Below are 24,272 nucleotides of genomic sequence, written 5' to 3' on the forward strand. Positions count from 1 at the left end.
GACAAAATTAAAAAAAAATCCAAACAAAATTGAGTCAATTTAAAAATAATTGACTCAAAATTCAGATTCGACTGGAACGAAATTGAAAAACAAATGAAATTGGAAAACGGCTGAAATCGACAGCTGCTAAACTATAACAAATTGCGTAAAAAACAAATTGCACAATACGATTAAGGCTTGATTGAAACATAACGAATATTAGAGTAACGACAACTCCTTTTTCATTTTTCATTCCATTTCTTACACTTTCCGAACTGTGTTTCGAAATTTTGAATTTCATTGGCATGCGGGGGTTTTTAAATGCAGATTTTTTCTATGGTGGTTAGTGATCCCTCCCCGCTCTGGAAGGGGGGGGGGGGGTCATATAAATTAAACGCAAATTTCTGCATAACTCGAGAACTAATCAAGCAAATGGAACCAAATTTGGCATGTGTAGGTTTTTTCTATGGTGGTTCATGACCCCTCCTCTGTCTGGATGAGGTGCGCCCCTACAAATGAAACACGAATTTCTGCATAACTAGAGAACTAATCAAACAAACTGAACCAAATTTGGCGATTGGGGGCTTTTGGAGGCAGGATTTGTTCCTATAGTGGTTCGAAACCCCGTACCTATATTCTGAAATTAGCGTAAAAATCCTCGTCAAATTCAAAACTACACAATAGACTCGTAGAGAATATCCGCGTAAATTCCGAAAATCGCATAAAAATCACGTAAGTTCCGAAATATGCGTAAAAATACGCCTTTTAATCTATCTGTTTTTCTTCTTTTCACGTTAAAAGCCTAGTCCTTGAAAAAGTTATCTTTTATATTCAAAATTTTAATGCCACAACCAGCCTTGCGTAAGTCTTACGTCAACCATGCGGTCATATCTAAGGCACATCCCTTTTTGTTTTCTGAACTGGAGATCGTTATTTGACGCTATTTTGTTGTTCAATATTCAAACACTGCATGTGAAACTACCACTTTTGTATGATGGTAGAAGTTCACAGTTAACAGTCGAAACCCAAGATTTGATACCATTTCGCAATTGAAGATGACTGATAGTGATTTGAAAAAAAAGCAAAGCTTTTGGCTTAAACGTCTTAAAGATTTGACCCTTCTTTATCGACAGACTTCACAGCCCACTGTTAGAGAACAAGATAATTACTCTAACAGCCGGCTGCGAAGTTTGTCAATGAGAACGTGTATACTGGTTTGATATTTTTTTTCTAAATATATGAAAGGGAACTTGTTTTTTTGAAAGTATAGACACTTTAAACCTGAGGATCATTTGCGTCCACCAGAACATGTATGTAAAGCAAAGCCTTGGGTAAAACCTTCTCTAGACATTACCCTTCTTTATCGATAAATTTTGCAACCGGTTATTAGAGTACAGGACAATTACGGGGCTAGTGCAACGATCCTACTGATCTCAGCAGCACCACCCAGCTGAGACTCGAACATATGCCGACTGGCTTTCTAGACCAGTATCGAACTTCGAAGCTAACTAGGCGGGCATATGTATGTAGGGGAATATCCCCGGCTATGAAACAGGCTTTGTTTTTTGGTCATAGCTTTCGAAAGGATTATTTAATTCCGAATCTTTTTTAAGCATTTGAAAGATTGAAGACTTACGTATGTTTCTGCTAAAGACAGCATATATTTTTTGCTTGAAACAAAAAAGTTATAGCAAAATTGGGGGACATAAAATTTTTTGACCAAAAAAGTGTTGTAAAACACTTCGAAAAATCAATAAAAGAAAATAAAGAAATATAAAACAAAAATCAAATATTACATTCATTTATTAACGGAAAACGCCTTAAGGGGACATAAACGACTAAAAATTTTGAAAAATTCATAACTTTTCCCGGCATGTCTTTCGCACATGTTTCCTACAAAACATTCTAAAAGCTGTATTTTGATTGTTATTTGCTCAATAGAGTACAGTAGAGTTCAATGAGACGAGACGACGCACTGTGGGATGAAACCCAGATTTATTTTCGCTTTTTTAATCCATATTATTAACGTAGAAATTGTGATTTTAGTAAGTAAAACGACAATTTTTACTTCATTATTCAATACGATCTAGCAAAACAGAGCCGACCTAGACCGATGTGATCACAATAAATTTCGGTGGCCATTATATTATTAAACATCTATACTAAATTTGATTTGCTGCTTTTGAGCAACATTTACATTATTGATATTTGAAAAAAGCATATTTTTTTTAGAAAAAATGTCTGTAGCTTCCGAACCAAAGGAGATAGCGACTTGATTCTTTCAAACAAACTGTGCGTTTTCAATGGGTGTGAAAGTGCTCAGAAGGTATGATTTGTGAGAAATAAACACGAAAGGAGATATAAAGAAAATTAAAACGGATTTTTAGATCCACCCCGACCAAAAAACTTTAAATTGCTCTAGCCTATCAACCATAAGAGATACGACTTTCATTTCTTAAGCAAAGTTACTAAAAATTTAATTTTCTTTAAGTTTTCTGAACATTTTATTCAGCTAACTTAAGCCATAAAAAAAGTTTATGTTTTGCATCCGCTTACTATGATGACCAACCTAATGTCATATACACCAAAAAAAGTGAAAGTTGAAATAACACATTTTCTCCGATGATACTATATACCTAGGACTAACGGTGTTAGCGGAATTACTTTTGGTCTCCTAGATTTGGGATTCAACCCACAGTGCGTTGGTAGTAATTTGGTAGTGCTGGTTTAATAAACACGTCAAAAACGATGGGTATTTCACTACCGGAGCCGTTTAACAACAGGGGACAATCCCTTATCAAAATCCGGTTATAATCTCTGATTACAGCTTGGTTCGACCCATGCACCTTCCAGCATTTGACAAAAGATAGGAGTCACAACGACAACTTGTTAAGCATAGCTACCTATTACCCCCCCCCCCCCCTTCCTTTCCACCCTTCCCCTTCATTCCCGGAAAAAAATCCTTCTTCATTACTTTCCCTTACCGTCCCTTCATCAATTGTAGAATCTCGTTTCAAAAAAAAAAAAATATTAATATATGCCTGACCGCATTTCAAGGTCATGACTAAAGTCACGAGTTTGGTCAACAATCCCTTATGTTTTGTCATAACTCCGGAAGGCCTGGACGGTTCTTCAACTAAATTTGCGTAGATATTCCATGACACAAATAAATGAGCCCCGGGGGGTTGACGAAAGGAGTGGATCCCTAAAAAGGAGGTAAAGGTCCAAATTATTGAAAGGGGCCGCATTTCTCTTGCATTTTTGAGCAGTAGCAGTTGTATACAAGTGGCTAGGAGACAAGGAGGAAAAGTCTGAACAAAGTGGAGGGAAGTACAGTGGTCTAAAATAAAAAAAAAACGTGCGCATTAACGTTTTTTAGTAGGGAAACTTGGTTATAGAGCCTTTGGAAGAGTTTCTTGAAATTAAAAGTTCTATCGCTTAGTAGAATTCAAATTTTGATTTTTTTTTTCAATTTTAATAAAACACATTGATGTGTTCTGCAACTTTTTAGAGCATATTATTACAAGAAATTTTGCTGAAGGCAATAGCTGCTATCTTTTCAGCGAAGATAGTAAAATCCATATAAGAAGGTCGGTAAAACCGGATCAAGTCGAAAAATTTTAAAAAATGAGTTAATGACAGCAAACGATCAAGAATTTATTAAGCTTCATTTTACTCTAATCAGATTACATAAATGTTGCAAACAGCCAGAGATATGAAAGAGTTTTGAACGATTGATAGCATAAACAATACAGAATAGCAAACTTTGACTTCATTTTTCTCGAAATCAAATATTTGTCACTTGGTCGGGTCTAACTTAACACCGATCATATATGAATCGATAAAATCAGTTTTTCTATTTTAACTCTTTTTGTATTTGTTGTATGACTTTTCATGTTTTACAAAGTTGTACATATAGTTGAAATATACAACTTTGCTGAATATAGTATACCTCTATCTTTGCTTGTTTAGGAACTGTAGAACTTTTCAATATAAAAAATACCCAAATTTTGACCTCGAATTGGTCGACTATGAGCAAACGGATACAAATTAAATCGCATGAATCAGCAAATAGGGTTTATTTCTAATTCCCGTCGTAGTAAGGAAAACCACTCTAATTTTCATCATTTCTTAGGTGGATTTAATGAATACCCCAAAAGTTCTTGTGCTGATTTGACTCAAACACACTTACCTGCCGATCCGTGCACTTTGAAATCTCTAAAAAGCGATTATTATTTAGCATTTTATTTAAATTACGCAATTGACTTTATTACTTAAATTCGTCCTACCATTTTAAAATCCGTCCATCTAAATTTTTCATCGTCCGAACTAAAAATCACAATAATGTTTATGAAGCTAGCGCACATGTATTTGTGTAGGACGGTATGACAAATGTTATTCTGCAAGATTTCTGCTGGACATGCAAGTTTTCCCGGCTGGAGAATAACGACAATGCGTTGCGTAAGTTGTTTTCATTTTATGAATGACGGAAATTGAAACGATTAGTCGACATTTTCTTCCTCGTCGCACGAAAAACGTAGGAAATTTGGCTGCTAGGAATTCTTTAACGAAAAAAAGCATTTAAATAGATCTCAGTTCACTTTGATTGATCGCGTATGATAGTCAGCAAACTAAAATATTAGGAACGAACTAATTTTGCATTGTGTGTCATAAAAATCGCTGATATTTTCAATAATTTGTGTTGGATAGGACGAGAATAGGCAATTACGACGAAGCAGTAACACACCCTATATAAAAAAAATTACAAAAGACCACCCCATTTTCAACAAAGTTCTTTTATTAGTTTTCCAGTTCAAAATATTGAAAAACGATTCACAGAGATTTTTGACTTCTAAGTGCCGATCAGAATGTTAATTAAGCATCCGCTATCTTGAGTTGTGAAATGACTTTAAACACTCATCTTTTACTTCTAGCAGCCATCCCTGATCTAGAAAAAACGCACCCACATAATCTAAGCATTTCAGTAGTAAAATTTCAACCGGTCAGCGTTTTTCTAAGTTTCTAGCCAGATAAACTTGTTTATACTTTTAATAAAACTACTCCAGCCAAACGAGCAAGTATCAGTAGTGTGGTTCGAGCGGCACGTCCTCTAAGTTTGTTAGAAGATTGGTTCCCTGCCGGCGACGCCTCTGCACCGTTCGTTCGCATAATGGAAACTGGATGGAAGGATCAGAAGACAAAATAACCTCAATAGATCTAAAGCGAAGCTGGCGAAAATGCAGCGCATAAGTTCTCCGCCGATGATGGAAACACGCGGAAAACTATTCGCGTTATTCTTCCGCCACCGGGCTTTTATGCTTACATCTGCATAGTTACTTGCACAGCGAATTTTTGAACTCGCGGTTTGTTTGCGTCACGGTATTCGCCCCGTGCGGAGGCATGCTAAAGTGGGATTACTTAAATTCTCGATTCCTTTACCACATCGTAAAGCTCAACTTGCATTTAGATGAATCCGCTCTCGTTGCCGCCGGCACGGCGTGTTGGTGTGTGCCTGTTTAGCATCCTACCCGGTCGCTGTTCGCTGGATTGCGCTGGTTCGTTGAAACACGGACACCAGATTACCGTGGATTCACCTCGCAGAGGTTGTGGATTAAACGAAAGGAAGCACATCTCTAGACCAGTCAGCAGTACTACCTAGCCAGCGAGCGTGGAGTTTGTATGCTGCGAAAAATTGTGAAACATTAAAATAATAATCAACCCTACGCGTTTGTATTTTTGGGTTCCGGCTGTGGGGGTGGGTTGAAAGTAAATGGCGAATGTAGCAATGTTCTACAACGGTTTAGATCGTGTGCTTTGAAGCGCCGTAAATGGGTCGGGCAGTGAATGTACTTTACATTATTTGCATTACTTGCACTCGAGCTACGGTTGAGAATTCCGGGCACGATTTCTAACACGACTGTTATGTTATGTGTGGTAGAAGAGATTTTTTGTGTATGATAAAATGCTAAAAAAAGTCCTTATTTAGCACATACTGGTGCAGTTGTACAGGTTGATAGTTCGGTTATGTTACCTACAAACATTGACAGCCTAGTAATATTAGTTACATGTTGTAAACCTCACTCACAGCATTAAATTCATTCTGAAGGTCCCAAATTCATATTTTCAGTATATTAGTGTGAACCTTAACTTTCGAATTTATTATAAACCACGCATATCGAATTGTCTTACAAGGATGATGGATTTGTAATTTAATTGTCCAAAATCTAATTTAATTGTTTAACGTTATTCTAGTTTGATTATTTTATTTCGGGGACTCTTCAACTAGCTCTTTCATGTTCAACCAATCTGATGTTTCACTACTTTTACTAGAAAATAAAACAATGAATGTTATTATGATTCTATCTCGAAAACGATTTGTTTTACCTTATCCAGCAATTAATCTAATGGTGTAATATTAGTGAACAAATTATAGAAACCAGCGGCCAAAAGCTAGCTTCCAAGCTGGCTAGATTCTGATAAAACAAAATAAACAACCAAAGAACCACGGCTGTTGTGTTATAGAGAAATTTTCTCCAAACTTAATGAACTGAAAAATTGCACTGGGAAAAAAACTTCTTGTAAACCGGGATCGGGACAATAAGTAATGATGTAGATTTCTTTCTCATCAGCGAACGAGGCAAGCACGTAATGCGTACGTAGCACCTTGATACTTTTGCAGAACGCACCAGCAGCGTGAAAATAAGGAAGTTTTATTCATTTATACTTCGACCAACCACATGTACCTACGCAACCGCCCTGGACAAAGTTGGAAGAATGATGGCCCGGTAATTCATCACCATTAGTGTTGTAGTAGCTTCTTCCTCTTGTGGTCGACTGTGAAATGACTATGTATACACTTCACTCCAAAAAGTTTGTTCTGAGTTAATTTTTTCGCACCACAACAGGTGCTGTAGTTGGAGTGTTTCGCTCAGATAATTTTTCGAAATGAGTTCCTACTTCCAAGATAAATGTTTTAACTCGGAATTGTCTATTAGCTGCGGAAGCAGAAAAAAGTCGGGCGACAACAACTTTTGGATTTTACCACAACCAAAAAACCAATTTTCAACCAAATTTCAACACTCTTTCCAAACTATCTAAAACTTATTAACGTTTGTCACTCAATTGTACTGCGGCAAACCAAGAAACCTCGCATTAACAAGAAAAAAATGTCGGATATATGCAGTCAACCGATTTAAAGACAGACTATCGTTACTTGGGTTGAACTGTTAAAGCTAAGAGTTTGTGTATCTCTCTGTCAACTCTTAGCTTTAACAGGTCAGCCCAACTAATGAAAATCATTCTCTAAATCGGCTATGAGCTTAATCCAATCAATGAAAGTTAACTATATCTTCGTATTCAAGAAGTCCAAAGATGTCCTCAAGCCAAAGCGGCAGTTTACCACACTCAAGGTGTTACAACTTAAAAGAAATCAATTGCCGATTTATCCTTCCCGAGTGACTATTTTCTCACTGATAGAGCTGCTATCTTAGGTTAAACTGACAGCATGCATCATTAATTACTCAACCACTTCCTGTAAAACAGGTCGCAGCTTTGAATTTCATTTGACTGCACCCCGGACTTGGACTTTTGAAGAAGTGTACAAAAGACACTGAAACAGAACATCACGAAATGAAACTTGCAATTGCACAATTTTCAGGAGTTCAGCAATAATAATTTTACAATTTAAAATTTAAAGCCCCAAAGAGTAGATAAAATAAAAATATCAAAAAATCGTTTATTTTTTATTTGATACGCAGATTATGCGTATCCAACCACGTAAATGATTCAAATGAGCCTACCTTTGAGGAAACTCTACGCGTTAGAAAAAGTGGGGGGACCAAAAAAGCCTTCGTCACGTACGTACTTTTCTTCCTTCTTCCCCAGAATTATTGGTGACATCTGCAGGGAGGGATTATACCCGAGTGGGCGCTTGTAATGAAGTGCTTTTTATAATTTTTTTATTCCCTTTGCTCCTAATATGGGTTTCATGTTATACGGCCATCGCATGCTTCTTCGCCATTATGGAGACGAGCCACGAATTGTTCGTGCCAGGCCTAGGCAATCATGAAAGAAAGAACGCAAGGGCATTCAAATCAAATGCTTTTTTTTTGCTTCTGCTCTAATAATATTCGGTTTGCGTATCAACATTACGTTTCAGATTCCGGCACGTTTCGTCCTGTGGGCTCATTTATCTGCCGTTTTCCAGCTTCGTGCATGTGTGAGCTTGAGCTGCGAAAAATGTTGGCAGGCACTAAGCACGACATGCTGCTGCTGGCATGAATGTGGTGACGTCATGGAGAAAACTGAATAAAGATTGTGACGAGCGAGGATTTCGGAGGATGGTTTAAACAGACAACTGCTTCGCGCCCTTTAACGATTAGTGAACAAGCCGGTGCCTTCGCTGCTTTTCCTTTGATGCCGCTTCTGAATGATATCCTGCCATGGAGGGAGCGATATTCCCTTGATGCTTCATTTAGGGAAAAATGATACTTCATTTAGGAAAAATGGTACCCTTAGCAGGGGCTATTGTATTTCGAAACTTCATCCTGATCGATCCAACACATTTTAGGAATGTAATTTTTGCTATACATTTCAAAAGAGTCAAGTCAATTTAATATTTTTGCAATAAGTCAATTTATTGTATAGTAATTATCTGACTTCTCCAAACTAAAGCATACTTTTGGGCATGTCCAGAGTCTGTCAGTGTCGATTAACTGAGAATAGCTTTGGGTTTAAAATTCAGTATCTTTTCGCAACTAGGTGGCCAGCAGTGTTATTTTGAATCATAATAAATCAATACTATCAAAACGATTTCAGGAGATAATTTAAATCATCAAAACTAATAGTGGCAATAATGAAAACTGTCGCGAAATTTGGTTTTATGGCAATTAAAATAACTGGACCTGAAGCTTACATTTGTCCGCACTGACCATGATCAAATGGCAAGTTCGTCATTTTAATGCTTTCCAGTTCTGTTCCGCCCCGCCTGAACGTGTTCTGTCATGTCTGCTTCCTTAACCGGGCTATTTGGAAAGTTAATCATCCTGAAAATGTTGAAGGAAATATCGCACATTTTGTTATTATCACAATTTTAGACGACCTTCTACCATTATTCGCTACACAAAGAACAAGTTTTGTTTCGTCAAGTGGAATCCAACAATTTAGGTCCACCGTACGGATCAAGTAGAAACTTCGCGCAAATTCTCAATACGTCCTAATTAATCGCCTCGATTCTGCATTCCGATCGGGCTCGTTCCGATCAGAAACATCCCGATCGACGTGTGTTATAGCACACGATGTATTCCGATCAATGCATTAGTATCGCCGTGAAAAGCCGAAGAGAGGAGACGCGAAGAGAATCTCTCATTGTCACATAGGTCTATTTGAAAAATTACCCGAGAATTAGAGATTCTCTTTATTTCCCTTTTCTTCCCCTTATCATGGCGATGAAAATGCACCTAAACGCATCTGCTTTACATAAGTCGGTTGTTGACGTTAGTTAGCCAATCATTAGGGCACTTGCGTTGAAATGCATTGAATTCAGCAAAAAGGGGGAGGGTGTTCATGTATGTGCGGTTTTTCTTTGAAACTTAGTACTTTGCACTACCTATCTCGTTGCTAGAACCATGAAATGGAACAAGTTGTAATTTCTCAAGTAATAATTCTATAGCCACTAGGTTTTACTTGAGTCTTATAAAGGTTTTATTGCGGTATTAATTATTACCTCTGAGTTTATTGTGGTATTGCGCAATACCAAGAAGATACTAGTCCAAACACACTTATAGCTAACTAGAAAACCATAATAAAACTTTTAATAAAGCAAATTTATTGTGGTTGCTTATACTACCACGTTAAAACTTGTTGGCTACACCACGTCTCCCAGAAACTTACCATAAGTGTGGCGTAGCAATACAAAATGGCACACCAATCAAAATTGATTTTATCGCGGTTAGTTGTCAAACCGAAATAAATCTGTTAGTTTTATAGAGCTATTAAAACGGTAACACCCTAACCAAACAGTTTTTTTGCTGCTATTATGAAGAATACCAAAGTTCAACACCAGAATCATTTTTTATGCGAAGTCATATTGCCTTATTCTAGTATTTTGTTTTAGTTCGCCAACAACAATTTATCAAAGCAAAATGTTTTGCAGAAAGAAAGTTATTATCAATCGGTTTTCCTGTCAGAGGAAGCAACTAGAATTTAGAACTCGATTTTACTGGAAATTGAGATTGACTAACTGAATATTTTTAATTTGTTAAAACAAACAGTTTTCGAAATTGCAAAATTTCAGTGGCGCGCTGATTTTATCGAGCTATTATATCACTATGCACGATGAAATTAAATGCGCACATGCTGCAAACCAACCAAATTGCTTAAAATTTATTAAATATTCAATGGGATATTTTATTCTGGTCGCTATAAAGCAAATTGATCAGAATGATTTGACAGTAAAATTTTAGCTTTTCTGCTCACGGATGTATTTTCAAGTTTATAAAGCTGGCGAACTTACCTATTAAGCTTTTGCCAGAGCGAAAAGCGCAAAGCTTTTTTAAATTACGGCGATGGCTGTCAAGCAGTGAAAGCTTTACCGGTTTTATTGCTGCATTCAGCAGAGCGTGATACGATTACTTTAGCTTATAACCTGATTCTTATAGTGGTTATGAAAACATTCTTAGGAGTGGGCCAGAGTCAGAGAGCAGTTTTATAACGGTCATCAGAAAGTTCTGGTGGAGGTCACAATTTTATTAGCGGTTTTATGAAATTGGTCATGAAACCACTATACGAACGTAATAAAACTTGGAATTGTTACTTGGCTTCTAGCTAACATTTTTATAGGTATATAAAGGCTAAAAATCAGCATTACGTACAGATATGCTAATAAGTAAAACGTATTTGATGCACACAACTGTCGTGTCCGTACTATTTTGGAGGCGATAAATGTGATGAGGAATAAATATACGCGTTTCATCTATATAAGTAGTTATATACGATAATATCCGGTAAAGCGCGAATCGCTCCGTACTGCTCTAAAATCCTGGGTTGAAAATCGTTTGTGTGATGGTTATTATCATTATATACGATTGAAAATCAATTTGGGCCCAAATTAGTCACGATTCCGAATTTGTTAAGAGTTATTTGTGATAAATTTCGTAGATTGATTTACGACTTGGACAAGAGACTTCATTACGCACCTCGGCGCAGTGTTGATAAATTTATAGCAGCCAATAACTCATTGAGATTTCATACACACGAAATTTCAACGGTGATTATAAGCGCCAAACTCACATATGAACACGCGATGTCTCTGTTGCTAAGCAACGCGATCGAAATTCAGCTGTGAGCATTTTGCTTTCTTCTTCCACAGCTGGCCTTTCATGTAACGATCCAGAGAGCGAAAGAGTATCTACCATGAGAGAAAATATCAGCAGCGAAAAATACCACATGCATTCATTCGAACTCAATTTTTCTGCATTTGGATTTTTCTGCATAAGATTAAATTGACATGACTCACAGTTCATTTTGATTTTTGATGTATTTTGAGTTTTTAAGATTTTACCATCACTGGTTCGGGCCAGTAACATTCTCATAAACCTACCCTAGCAAGAGGCTTCATTGTCGGTAAACGCAGAATTAGTTCGAAGGAAGGGTGTGGCCTGTTCATAAAGGGGCACTACTCCATTTCCTCTTCCCTACCCTGCATAGACAATTTTATTATTCTGGCACTTTAGAAATGCTCTCTGGCGTCCCCCGAGGAGGTAGTCTGGGACTTATTTATTCTCGTCTACTAAAAAAATAGTATGCAATTGCCATTGTAGATAGCATTTTACAACTTCTAATATGTAATGTTTGCGTAATAATAGATTGATCTATTTTTCATATAATATTCCTTTGTTTGTCTTTGTGTAGCTCCCGCTACGCTCCGTTCTTTAAAACGATAGAATATCACGTTACGTTTCCGCTAATTATATTTAACTGAATATTATTAGTCTGAATATTGTAGTCAAACACGAACATGACAATTTCTGTTGCACTCTCATCCGTAGCTCCACTATTAATCTTTTTAAACATCGAATGTATGAATATTAAAGGTATATCTAAGTAACAATCAACTCGAACTATAAAGGACAAGAAATTAAAATTGTTCTAGCTTCAACTGCTTTCCAAGTTATATAATTTAAAGTTCTAAAATGCTTTGGACGGATCTTTGAGAAGAACACTTTTCCAAAAATGAGCTTCCTCGCTGCCTACAAACGCGGCAAAATTGTTTGATTCTTCATTCAAGCTTCACATCACGTCCCATCGACAAGACTCCATACTTCAAAGTTGCCTCCCTATAGAGACGAACCAGGAAAACGTTGCCCGTTCTAAAGCAATCTTCTGTGGTATGTACACAACATGCTATCCATCTACTCGGTTCTCGGTTCGTTCCGCCCGTATAGTTCGTTATGTGGTTCCACTTCCACTGACGACATACACCGCAAGAAGCGGTTCCAGCCATCGCATCGCATCGTCTCGGTCATACCGCGTGAAAAGTTGCTCCTTTACCTGCACTATATAGAACGGGCAAACACTCATAAAATGAACCTGCAGCATATACCTAGTAGAGAAAGGAAAGCAAAGAAAATTTTTCAAATTAATCATGTCGGTTAAGCCTTTGGCGAAAACTGTCCCTAAAAAGAACTTTGCCTTATGGCGGGAACCATGGCGGCAAAGCTTAACAATGCTCTGTGCGTCGTTTTTTTATTATTCATAGCGTTCAGATGACGCATTGATATTCATTGATTTCATTCATTGTACTTTGCACATAATACATAGCATAACATTATTTATTTCCTGTTATATAAAAAATATAATATTGGAAGGATCTTCCTCCAATATCGTTGCTAGTTGGGACCAACTAACAATTTGTTTTAGAGCTTGTGGAATAAGCACAACAATACATCACGTTGATGGAATGTTGATAGAAAAAAATCATCTCAGCAAACTGCACGATGTGAAATAAATTATCAGATCCAATTCCGCATGATAACGACCTCACTACAAACACAATCTAGCAGGCACTGTTTATTGCAAAAAAACTGAAGTCTTCATACATCTTAGGATTCTAAACATGAAATTTAATTTCGGGAAGAAAAAAATTTGTTCGATTGAGCCGATATAGAAAATTGTTTTGTTCTAGAAACCAGGTTTCCGTTTATTTATCGTTCTTAAATTGATAAAATAAAATCCAATGTTCAATATAACTTCATGGTGTCCTTTCCGGTTGATTTTCAGTACGGCCAGCGGGTACCGACAGCGGCATCACCCAGCAACACCAACTCCAGCAGTTCATCGAACACCGGCTCCCAGAGTGGCACACTGAGTACGAGTCTGAGTAATAATAACACGATGGGGCCCAGTAACACACCACAGCAGACGGAGCAGCTGTCCAAGACGAACCTCTACATTCGTGGACTGCAGCAGGGTACGACCGACAAGGATCTGATCAATATGTGTGCACAGTGAGTATAGCTACTATAATTCCTTACACCTAACATACATCTCCAAGAAAATAATCGCAATGGCTGGACATCTCATCGTGGGGTCTTATTCTTTAGAGAAACTTTTTTTCTTCTTGACTCATTAACTAGAAATAGCCAGTAGGGAGGCAAGCCAGCGAAAAACAAGCTTTGTTTAAATTTTTTTAGAAGCTTATTCGTAATATAAAATTCCATACGTACAAGAGAATTTCAATCAATGTAATGGATTCAAATTTCCACTTTTAGTCATATTGTACCAGCAGTTATCGTTTGATATTGTATTACTATTACTAGAAGACACCGAACAACCATCCGCTAAATTTACACATAAATTGCTGGCTGCAAATCGGTATTGTGTGGCGTGTCCACAACTGCGCACAAGTTATTTACCGCGCCATCGTCAAGTGTAATCTCCATCGCCATTATTCCATCATCACCATTCATTCTCTGTGTTATACTGCTGGTTCATTCCATTTCCCTAGCCACCAGACAATTATTAATCCCGCAATCAATCTCTCATTCATATAGAAATCGCCTTAAACACCGTTGTTGATATGATTTTCGCGTCTAACGTCTAGATTCCCTCCAGCACATGCTGCTGGTTGTAGTCGTTACGTTACGAGCGCCTAGTCCTAGCCTAGTGCTTCCTCGCTCGGTTCCGCAAATTCTGCGCATTCCACGGTCGAGCCCGGTAGCATCGGTACGAAAATCGTTCCATAAAGAACCCATCACTCTTCATTGTGGGCCGATAAATGGAAATGATTTATACACCGTCCCACAGCCACAGGAGCGACCAGTCCAACCGAGGGCCGGGCAGAGCCTTCCACTTTTTTTTATTTCTCTCGCCTACCACTACTGCCGGGATCAAATCGATTCTGAAAGCCACCATAACAGCTAGAGCAGCACGTACCTAGCAGCAAGCGAGCGAACAAATTTAACGCCTGCACATTCTATCAGCAGAAGCATCCTTCATTTTTTGCTAGTTGCAGTCGCTTCTATTGCGTCAGCTTGCCTCCTCGTAGGAGTGTGCGATAAAATGATCACCCCTATGATGACGCGCTGGTCAACACAAAAGCATAGGGCCCCTCCTGGCTGTAGGGCGACAATGTTTCGCCCGCGCCTGTTTAGGTATTCTGCCTTCGTAACGTAACGTCATCTTCGTGGTTTTATTCCTTACTCCTTGCTCTAGCGCCTTTGAGGTGCAATTTCAGCTTTTCTAGTACGGAATGAAATAAATGAGGTGAATAAATATGTCAGACATGGAAAACATATTAATGCCGGCTATTATTACGATCGGTATTGCTTCAGCACCACTGAAGCATGCTTTGGAAGAAATTATAATTTGTAATTAATCATTGTGTGAGGTTTTGTAGCCAAGGTGTTAGGGAAACATAGTGACAAATTGACAATCTCTGTAAAATCTCTTACAAGCTTCATCAATATTGATCACAAGCGTTGAGGGCAATCAAATGCCGAAACCACGATGGTGTTCTATTCCAATTCGCTTCAGTTCAGTGAATTACAGTGTGACACGTATGTATTCGAACAAAAACAAAGTCATATAGTTTTGTAAACAAAGGCTAAATTTGACCAAACTCGTGACTTTAGTCATGACTCATGACCTTGAAATGCGGTCAGGCATAAATTAATATTTTTTTTTTTTTAAACGATGATTCTACAATTGATGAAGGGACGGTAAGGGAAAGTAATGAAGAAGGATTTTGTTTCCGAGAATGAAGGGGAAGGGTGGAAAGGAAGGGGGGGGTAATAGGTAGCTATGCTTAACAAGTTGTCGTTGTGACTCCTATCTTTTGTCCAATGCTGGAAGGTGCATGGATCGAACCAAGCTGTAATCAGGAGATTATAACCGGATTTGAACCCACAACACCTGCCAGGGCGTGTCGCTCACTGGTACCCGTGTACCTTTGAACCACAGGGGCGCTGGGCTAAATTTAGAATTTTACTTTTAGAAGTTGTTTACCCATACTTACAAAACGCAACAGACAATCATTGCTCTATTGAATCGCATTTTGCCTGGATAACACGCTTCAAACGCTTTTTAAAGTCGTTACATGCGGCACGTACTACTTCCATCGCATTATCATCCCATATCTTGTTGATAACTAACTTAGATTCATCCAAATTATGTCATTTATAATCATTGAGCTTTTGTTGCATGTACCGTCATATACAAATATCCAGTGGGTTCAAATCAGGAGAACTTAGAGGCCATTCCTTTTTCGATATGAAATCCGTCGGATTGGTTTTGCACCACGTCTTCGCAGTGTGGGTTAGAGTTCCACCATGTTGAAAGCCGTAATCTTCTTCACCCGACATTCCCCGAACGTAAGGTATCATTTCCAGATAGCATTTTGCATTAACTTTCACACCCTTGTCAATAAATAATAGAAGAAGTTTCCCTTTCTTTGAAATGCCTCCCCATACCATGACCGTTGATGAATTTTGGTAATTGTGGTACATTCCGTTTGTGCTTTGGAACGTCCATGATCGAAACCGACCACAACCGATCATTTTGAGCATGATGCGGTGTTTGAAGAACAAACAACTTTTCATCAGAATAGATCACTCCTGAAACCCCGTGCCGACGGAGCAGCAGTTTGCATCTTTCCTGTTATTTCCGTTAATCCATGGATTTTACGTTTTTGAATGGTTTCATATGCAGATCCATTTTCAAAATTTGACGAAGAGTTTTCCTTTTGATATTCAGCTGAACTGCTATTTTCCGTACGGACCCGGTCGCAAAGGCGACGAATTCGTTCTCGAACAAACTTTTTGACCTCTGCAGCTCTAACACATCGTTTTCTTCAGGTTTTTTTACGGTTTTCAACAGATCCCGTCTCGAGAAATCTTTTTAGTGTATAGTATACAAATCCTCTTTTTATGCCGTGATGTTTGAGGTCACGAAAAATAGTGCCGCATATAGCACCGTTTAACAATTTATTTATTATCAACGACCGTAATTCAAACTTTGGTGCGTGCACACCGAACAAGACACAATACGAAAATGAAACTACGTCAAGTAAGCCTTAAGTCATGATGCCACACACACATGGTCTTAGTTGGATTGTATTAATTGTATATGCCGCTGCAAGCATAAAATGATTTTTGTTCGAATATATATGTGTCACACTGTTTATAAAATAATATAGCTTTAAAAAAAATAAGGGACAAAGTTGCCAACTTTTTGTGATAGATTCTCATTTTGAATGTACTTGTGCAAAATTTTTACGCGAGCAAGCTGTTCTTTCGACGCAATTTTTTAGTGATGCTCAAATATATCCAGCTTTCCACGAGCGATAATGGCGGATATTGAGCACAAGTGGGCACAATCTTTTGGCATTCATTGAAGGAGCGTCGAGTTCGCTCTTGTTGGCTGGTTGCTTGTTAAATTGAATAGCAACCTGTGTATTTTCGCCTCTGAAAATAGTTGATGCAGCTTTATCCTGTCATACAAATAGAGGGAGATACTAATAGAGGAAAGTATAGGTAGGCTGGGCTCACGAGCGACAATAAATGCGTATAAAACATTCTCGTTTCCCTTTTGTTCAGTTGTTATTCGTAGTAGACAAAATTCACCGATTACCGCGCATTTGCGAGGCCTAATATACACTGAAAGAGTTGTCATAATTTTTCGTTAAGAATTAACCTTAAACCATTGAAAAACAAGTGTTGTCCACACATTTTTTCTACTATATCTACAAGTGAACATTTCATAATAAGTGCATTGTCTGACTAAGAGAAGTGGTATGAACTGATAACGACAAACATTTCCGCTGATAGTGTTCTGTCTGCCATAAACACATAGATAAAATGAGAAGAAAACCACAATAGATTAAAATAATAGTCGCAGTGGTATGATCAATATTTTATACAGTATCAACTTCGAGCGGCGTTACGAACATTTCGATCACAGACCAACAGATATAAATATTTGAAAAAAAAAACAACAAAAATTATCGTCACACACATTTTGCCTGAACACTTGCACATTCTATAATCGACATTCCCAAATATTAACTTACAGCAGGAGTATCCTCCAAACAAGCAAATAATTTTCATGAGACATTCTCCTCCTTTCGTTAAAAAAGCGCCACTTTGACGATTACGGAGACATTCTCGATCAACAATAAATTTGAAATGACTGTTACAGCATGCGACGATTGGTAGAGCGAACGCTAAGTCCGTTTCTGTGTGGCTCGGACTTAATGATTCAAAGGGATTCGACACTATCCTAGAAACACGTATGTAACAGATCACACGATTTATGCTAGTCTCGATGAGAATGATTACCCATGAAGAATCTCTTGCCCTCGTAATTTATCTGCCATAACTATTGTCGATCGACTGTATCATATGCTGCCTTAAATTCGATAAAATGTAATGTAATGTAAATGTAATTGTTGTGCAATGAATGTACCTAAATGTAAATACCTGATTGCTGACAAAACGGCGATAGCGGCCAGGTGGAAGGAGCACTTCCAGATTCAGTTGGATGAAGAGGTAAACACGGACAATAGGCAATAACCTTGAGCGATGGCCAAACTGCGAAGCCACCAACACAGGAGAAAGTTAAAAAAAAGCATTTAACTATCTAAAAAACGGGAGGACTGTTGAAAATGTAAAACGCCACGACACAGAGATTCGAATTCAAAAAACTGTTTGTTTGTTCACTTCAAGGTTGTATAGAATTGTGTCAACCGAAATAGATTCTGGTAGATGCTAGAACGTGGTGACTTACTTACCTTGTGTCCATGTCCGCCGGTCCGGAAGAACAAAGGGATGAAAATTGAAAACAGAGATCTCCACTGCTGACGGTTACCCGCCATAGCTTTTACGTGTCGCCAGGACAGGTTCTCGTCTACAGCCTGAATGTCGTTGGCTAAGCTCCGTCGCTATGAGCTTCTGGGTCTTTTGTGCAAATTTGCACAAAACTGGCGCTCCACAGAATACTGATTCTTCCGAAGACAACCTACGGACAGGAATTATGGGCGCTGATAAAAGTTGATCAACAAGTGCTTGGGGTTTTTGAGCGTCAAATTGTACGATCAATACTTGGTGACATAATAGAAAATGTAGCGTAGCGTGAGTGTGAGTGTGAGTGTAGCGCAGACGCATAAACCACGAGCTGCTTCGAATATACAAATATATGCTGACATAATGAACGTAACATACTGTGACCAGGGTTGCCACATGCACAGTTTATTCTGTGTTTAACAGATATTTGAAAGAAATCGCCTGTACCGGATCTGTATGCATAGAATACAGATTTTCGACATATTCCACAGATTAAACAGATTTTTGAGCTTTTACATGAGAGTGAAAGAGATGGAAATAGTCAGCAAAATGGCTCTCTATCTCTTTCACTCTCATTGTTTTGCATTGGACAGATTTTTGCACAGATATTTTTCCTCGCCGTACAGATTGTCAGATTTTTGCAACAAAAAACACAGAATTATATGTGGCATCCCTGACTGACATTGATGAGTCGTCAGTGCCGACAATAAAAATCGGTGATAAATTATCACGATGAAATTGCTGCTCCATTTCGGATACCTAAAGGGAGCCACCTACGACCATCCATATTCCTTTTATACTATAATAAATCAGAATTTTAAACTTATTTGCGTTAGGTTTTGCCGACAATTTGAAAATCTTCAGCTGAATTGAATCAGCTCTATCGCCGATACTCATTTGCTTCAGCAAGTTTCGCAAAGTTTTGCAGATTAATAAGCACAAACCATATGAAAATTAATCCAAGCGGTCATCACTTTTTTAAGAACAAAAGAACCCAACTTTTTCGACTACAAGCTCTTTTTTTGACGTAGGACTACGTCTTACGGCTAGGTTTGGGATAGGGTGTCATTCCGAAAAGTCGAAAAATGTGAGCGTCACGAAAAATGATAAGTTCTGAGCACTACCAGCTTAGCGGTTTCCGGATCGATTTTAAATATTTTTGCACCAATCAATCGGAAAATCTTCTGCGCATCAACCCCAATATAGAAACCTATTGATTTCAAAGTACGCGCTTCAGGGAGGGGCTATTGTGCTTAACTCACTCTCTTAGTTAACTACTGGACTATGGCAGGTATGCTGTTTATTCGCCGTTGATCGGCTCTCCAGCTACAAAACTGTAGTTCAAGTACAATCTGGGTAGCAGCCGCATTGACAAGCTACAAGCTCTTGGAAACTAACATTGGAAGTAATAACTGTTTCAAAAATCTAAGAGTGATACTATATATCAAACTGTCTTTTCGCAGCATATTTCATATATGTAGCCATGCAGGCCTTCAACAATCTAGACTTCATCACTAAGAACTTCAGTAAAAATCTATCGCTTGGGGTTTTCATATTACTCAAGTATAGCTCTCAAATTCGGAATGCTCATTGGCGTTATAAATTACAGAAATAAGCGATGTCCCCGAAGATCGAGTTTTCCGATCATTGGTCAATGAAGAACTCGAAAAAAGAGACATACAAAAATAATCACCATCAATTCGTTTTGAGTCGGATTTTGTCATTTGTCATTTATCAAACACAGTGTGATGTTAATGAATATCAATAATTAATAATAATAATAATATATTATGCAATATAATTTTTTTCAAACTTTTAAGGAATTAACTGCAAGTTTTTACATAATTTTCCATTTCATTGCTCCAATAATCCAATAATCTCCGCTCCATAAACAAATGTGCGCACCTTGCCCTTGACACCACTCATAACGTTTCGAGCAATGGTAGGACCGACTTCTTTTGATACGTTTACCCACTGTTTCATCAATGCTCGCTAGTACTCCAACGCTTTAAATGTTCAACGAAGTCTGGTTTTCATAATGCCCCAAAACTTTTCAATCGCGCGAAGTTCCAGCGAGTTCGGAGGTTGACGTCTTTTGATAGCAACGTAAAACTCCTGCCCCGGAAACTGCTTTATGTCCATTTTGATATAAGTCTCGTCGTTTATCTTGACGCGCTTCGCTTTCGTCAGCCACCCTCGGTATAGTACGGTGCATGTTCGTCACCGTGTTTGTCGTTCCGGTTCAGTGTCATCCGTACATTGAAGCCGTGGAGGCCGATACGTTTAATCGTTTTTTAAACAAACCATCCGCCTCCTTCGCTGCGTCGGGAATCAAAATTTTCAGCCGACGCTTGAACAGACTCAGTACCGTCCGACCTTCAGGGGGTAAGCTATCTTCGGTTTTGTGTCGCTTGCTGATCGCCGCCAGGTCCCTTTGAATGACACCATTGAATGATGGATTCTCAGGTGTTTTCCAATTCCATTTGTAGAATGCGATCGAATTTTCCACGATGGCGTACACGATTTTTCAGCCGTTTCTGCCCTTGCACCGATGCCATCTGGATCACCATTAAGTAGCAGATCTTGAGGAAATTCAACCAACGCAAACATTACACTCTTAGCTAAAATTTCATTAATTTTTACCTACACGCTAAAAAGTTACAGAGTATACTGTACACATTAATTTTGTATGATAATTTTGAAAAATACACATACTTCACTAGTTCGGGAATAGATCTGTTGCTCTAAATAAACTAAAACCATTGTCCTATTTAAAAGTAATTAAGAAAAAATCGCCAAGCCATTACCTTTTCCTCTTATTTCACCTACCTGTAACTTTCTAAATTAATTTCTTTCTTTCTCTACTTTCAGATACGGTACTATCATCTCCACTAAGGCAATACTAGATAAAACAACAAACAAATGTAAAGGTAAGCCAACTGCCAATGCCGGATACCCTTAATCAATTAACGAACCATTCACCGGTTCTTTTTCTCTTTCTTTTTCGATCCAACGGATCTGTCCATACGTTTGCTTTTTAGGTTACGGATTTGTTGACTTCGAATCACCGGCATGCGCCGAGGGTGCCGTCAAAGGTCTCCAGCAGAAGGGCATTCAAGCTCAGATGGCCAAAGTGGGTATCTGGGTGCTACATAGGCCGGCCATTGTACGTTTGTTTGCATGCAAGTAATACTTACCCCTCACACACACCTCACCCGAACCGAACTGTCCCGATGCAACCAATGTCCATCCTACTGCCCACGAACGCCATTCCATCATCCCCTTTCGGTGTATTATCTATTCTTTCTTTGCTATCTACCCAATTTTGATTCCTACTGAAACAATTTCCTTGATCAGTTTCGTACGCCCGTCATCTTGGAAGTATTGGAAGAGAGGGATAGTTTTCCGATTAATCCCGATATTTTTTATCAAAGTTAGACCAACGTTTGTCGCCTGCTTTCTAATTGGATGACAGGAAGTGGATTGAAAGGAACAACATTCTTTTATTCAATTCTTCCTAGAATGCCCTATTGAAATACTACAAATAGTAATTTCGTCATCTTTGATTTTCAGCCTAATTTTATTGAGGATCATTTTTATTTTCTATTGTTAATTCAGTTATGACAACACCCTTGCAAACAACAAACCATCTTCATTGTTTTATTTATTAAACTTCAAGATTTAAAGCCCGAATTGGAACTATTTTTCGTAAGCAGTTTAAATTTAAAACCAACTACGGCTGCTTATCAATTTGAAGGTTATATTGTATCGCTTATTTCCAGCGCGTCTTTGAAAAACCTCTCCAGGATTCCTCTATGAGCTAGTGGAAATAATTATAAAAATATATCCGGCCACGAGGAACAAATCTCAAGTATTTAACAAGCACACAAAAGAGCTTCCAAAGCATTACACAGAAAACCAAACCGCACTAACCCTCCGTGGCAACTTTGCTGCATAGGTTCGCATAAAAGTACCCCGAGTGGTGCAGTGTATGGTGTTAAATGAATTAAATATGAAAATATAAGATGATGGAAAAAAGCTGAAGCACAATTTCAGGTGCTCTTCCAACAAGCATACACTCTGTGTGTCGTTTATTTTTTAATATCCGCACAAAAAGAGCAGTTTTCTGCCGGCATCCAGCTATCCCCACAAAACGGATTACCTTATAAAAAACACATACTCGAATGCAACTCCACCTGGTAGGATTCTCTCATTCCAGTTGTTTAAGCACTATACCTACTCCTTTTGCAGTGTGGTAAGGTGTTGTTATAAAAGTGTGAATACTCTTGCACTCGTGGTTTCAATTGAATTAAGGACCAACGGATGGTAGTTTGCGGTGTTAAATCGAGAAACACCGAACGAATGAAGTGCACGTAATGCTTCCAGTGCCATGTCCTACAAACAGTATCAGATGGCAGAACAAAGTTCCAGACGAGCTTGAGAGAGCCAATAGCGAATGTCGGGTTTTCTGTTGATGTTTTGGATGCTTATTTATATTGTGGGGATAATGCTGGTAAATTTACATGTTTTGTGCTTCAAACTCGATGCAAATCTTTTTCATTGTTGTTGTTTATATTCAAGCTCTTCACGAAGTCAAAAGCGATATAATCTTCAATATTGTTTTCAACTGAATAATCCGATTCTGTGACCTACTGTAATTGTAATTTAGAAAACTCTCATCAGATTTTTATATTATTACCATTCCCTTCTATGCTCCCTAAACAAACCAAAATACGATTCCCTCTACTGCAACCAGTATCATTCTAGCACACATCAAAAGCAACTAAAGCCGCATCTTTTTAAACACTAACCCCGGTTTATTTCGGTTTCAAAAATTCGAGCAAAACAATTGCCTAATCGTTGCACCTGAATAATAATCTTATATCATTGACTAACCAAGAAATCACAACATTCACAATCATCATTTACAAAACACGCCATAACTTGTTGATCCATAAATTGTTCCCAACAAACAAGTAAACAAACCCAAAAGGACAACCGTTTGACACCCACGATAATTTACCCAAGACTTTTCTATTATTTATGTTACAATCAAAGTTAAACTCGTCCTTCCGCATCTGTTACATCCTTTTGGCCCGTCCCCAAGTACCCCGTTTCCTTCTCGAACAAACCCAACCCGAAATTGCTCTCCGACCATCCACCCCATTCTTCCTAGAAACAAAGCTAGATTATAGTCACTTAGATTCTAGAGCAGACCAATATTTAATCGTCCAAGCGTTTTCTATCGATAGAAATCCCTTTTTAGTGAATCCTCGCGAACACCCCAAAGCTTCAACCAAATTTTGTTTAAATGGTATCCCCCAAAACAAACCAAACCCAAACAGTGTGTCTCGTGCTGTTCAGTTATCTTGTTCGTTTTATCTTGTTGCCTAGTCGAGTTTGGTTTCATCCATCTAGTTTTTGGAAAGTTAGTTCCACATTTATCTAAATTTACTTATATAACCTACATTATACATTAGGTAGCAAGCAAGTGAGAATATCCGCAGTTTAACGTTTCGGCCTACATAGAGTCTAGTTCAGAGTGTCATTTTTCTCTCCTATTAAAGTCCTAGAGCTTTGCATAACACACATATATATATCGTAGAGTTTTTTCGTTTATCCAAAGTTAGTCAAAATATTGTATAACAAACATATATTATGTACGTATCTACTGGAAACCGATTAGATTCAATCAATTGTACCTCTCTAAAGTCACATTGTGGACCACTATCTTGTGCTCGACATCTATGTAAGAGTAAAACAAAATGGATCGTTCCAAGCGAAAAATATCCTGTCTGCCTAGATGTCACATCTATGCTCATGAGGCTGGAGTTTGCCACCAGAGTAGTGAAGCTCTAGCACCTAGCGTCGTGGAATAATAATTTTATAAATTTTTAATCCAATCAAGAGCGAAAACTACAACCAACCAGAAAGTTTAATTGCCTTTCTTGCACT

General features: G+C 38.2%; 1 protein-coding gene across 13 annotated transcripts in view; it reads left to right on the forward strand.

Annotated features, from left to right (window-relative positions):
* The window catches only part of LOC128734982 (protein alan shepard), a 370,743-nt gene that overhangs the window by 328,089 nt on the left and 18,382 nt on the right, over positions 1-24,272 (forward strand). For 11 of the 13 annotated variants that reach the window (XM_053829406.1, XM_053829405.1, XM_053829417.1 and 8 more), the window contains 3 exons: positions 13,258-13,484; positions 21,189-21,247; positions 21,359-21,483. In XM_053829406.1, the coding sequence (XP_053685381.1) occupies positions 13,258-13,484; positions 21,189-21,247; positions 21,359-21,483 (411 nt within the window). The remainder of the gene's footprint in view (positions 1-13,257; positions 13,485-21,188; positions 21,248-21,358; positions 21,484-24,272) is intronic. The other 2 variants (XM_053829412.1, XM_053829415.1) reach the window with 1 other exon arrangement.

The sequence above is a fragment of the Sabethes cyaneus genome, chromosome 2 (genome assembly GCF_943734655.1).
Source record: "Sabethes cyaneus chromosome 2, idSabCyanKW18_F2, whole genome shotgun sequence".
Classification (NCBI taxonomy): domain Eukaryota; kingdom Metazoa; phylum Arthropoda; class Insecta; order Diptera; family Culicidae; genus Sabethes; species Sabethes cyaneus.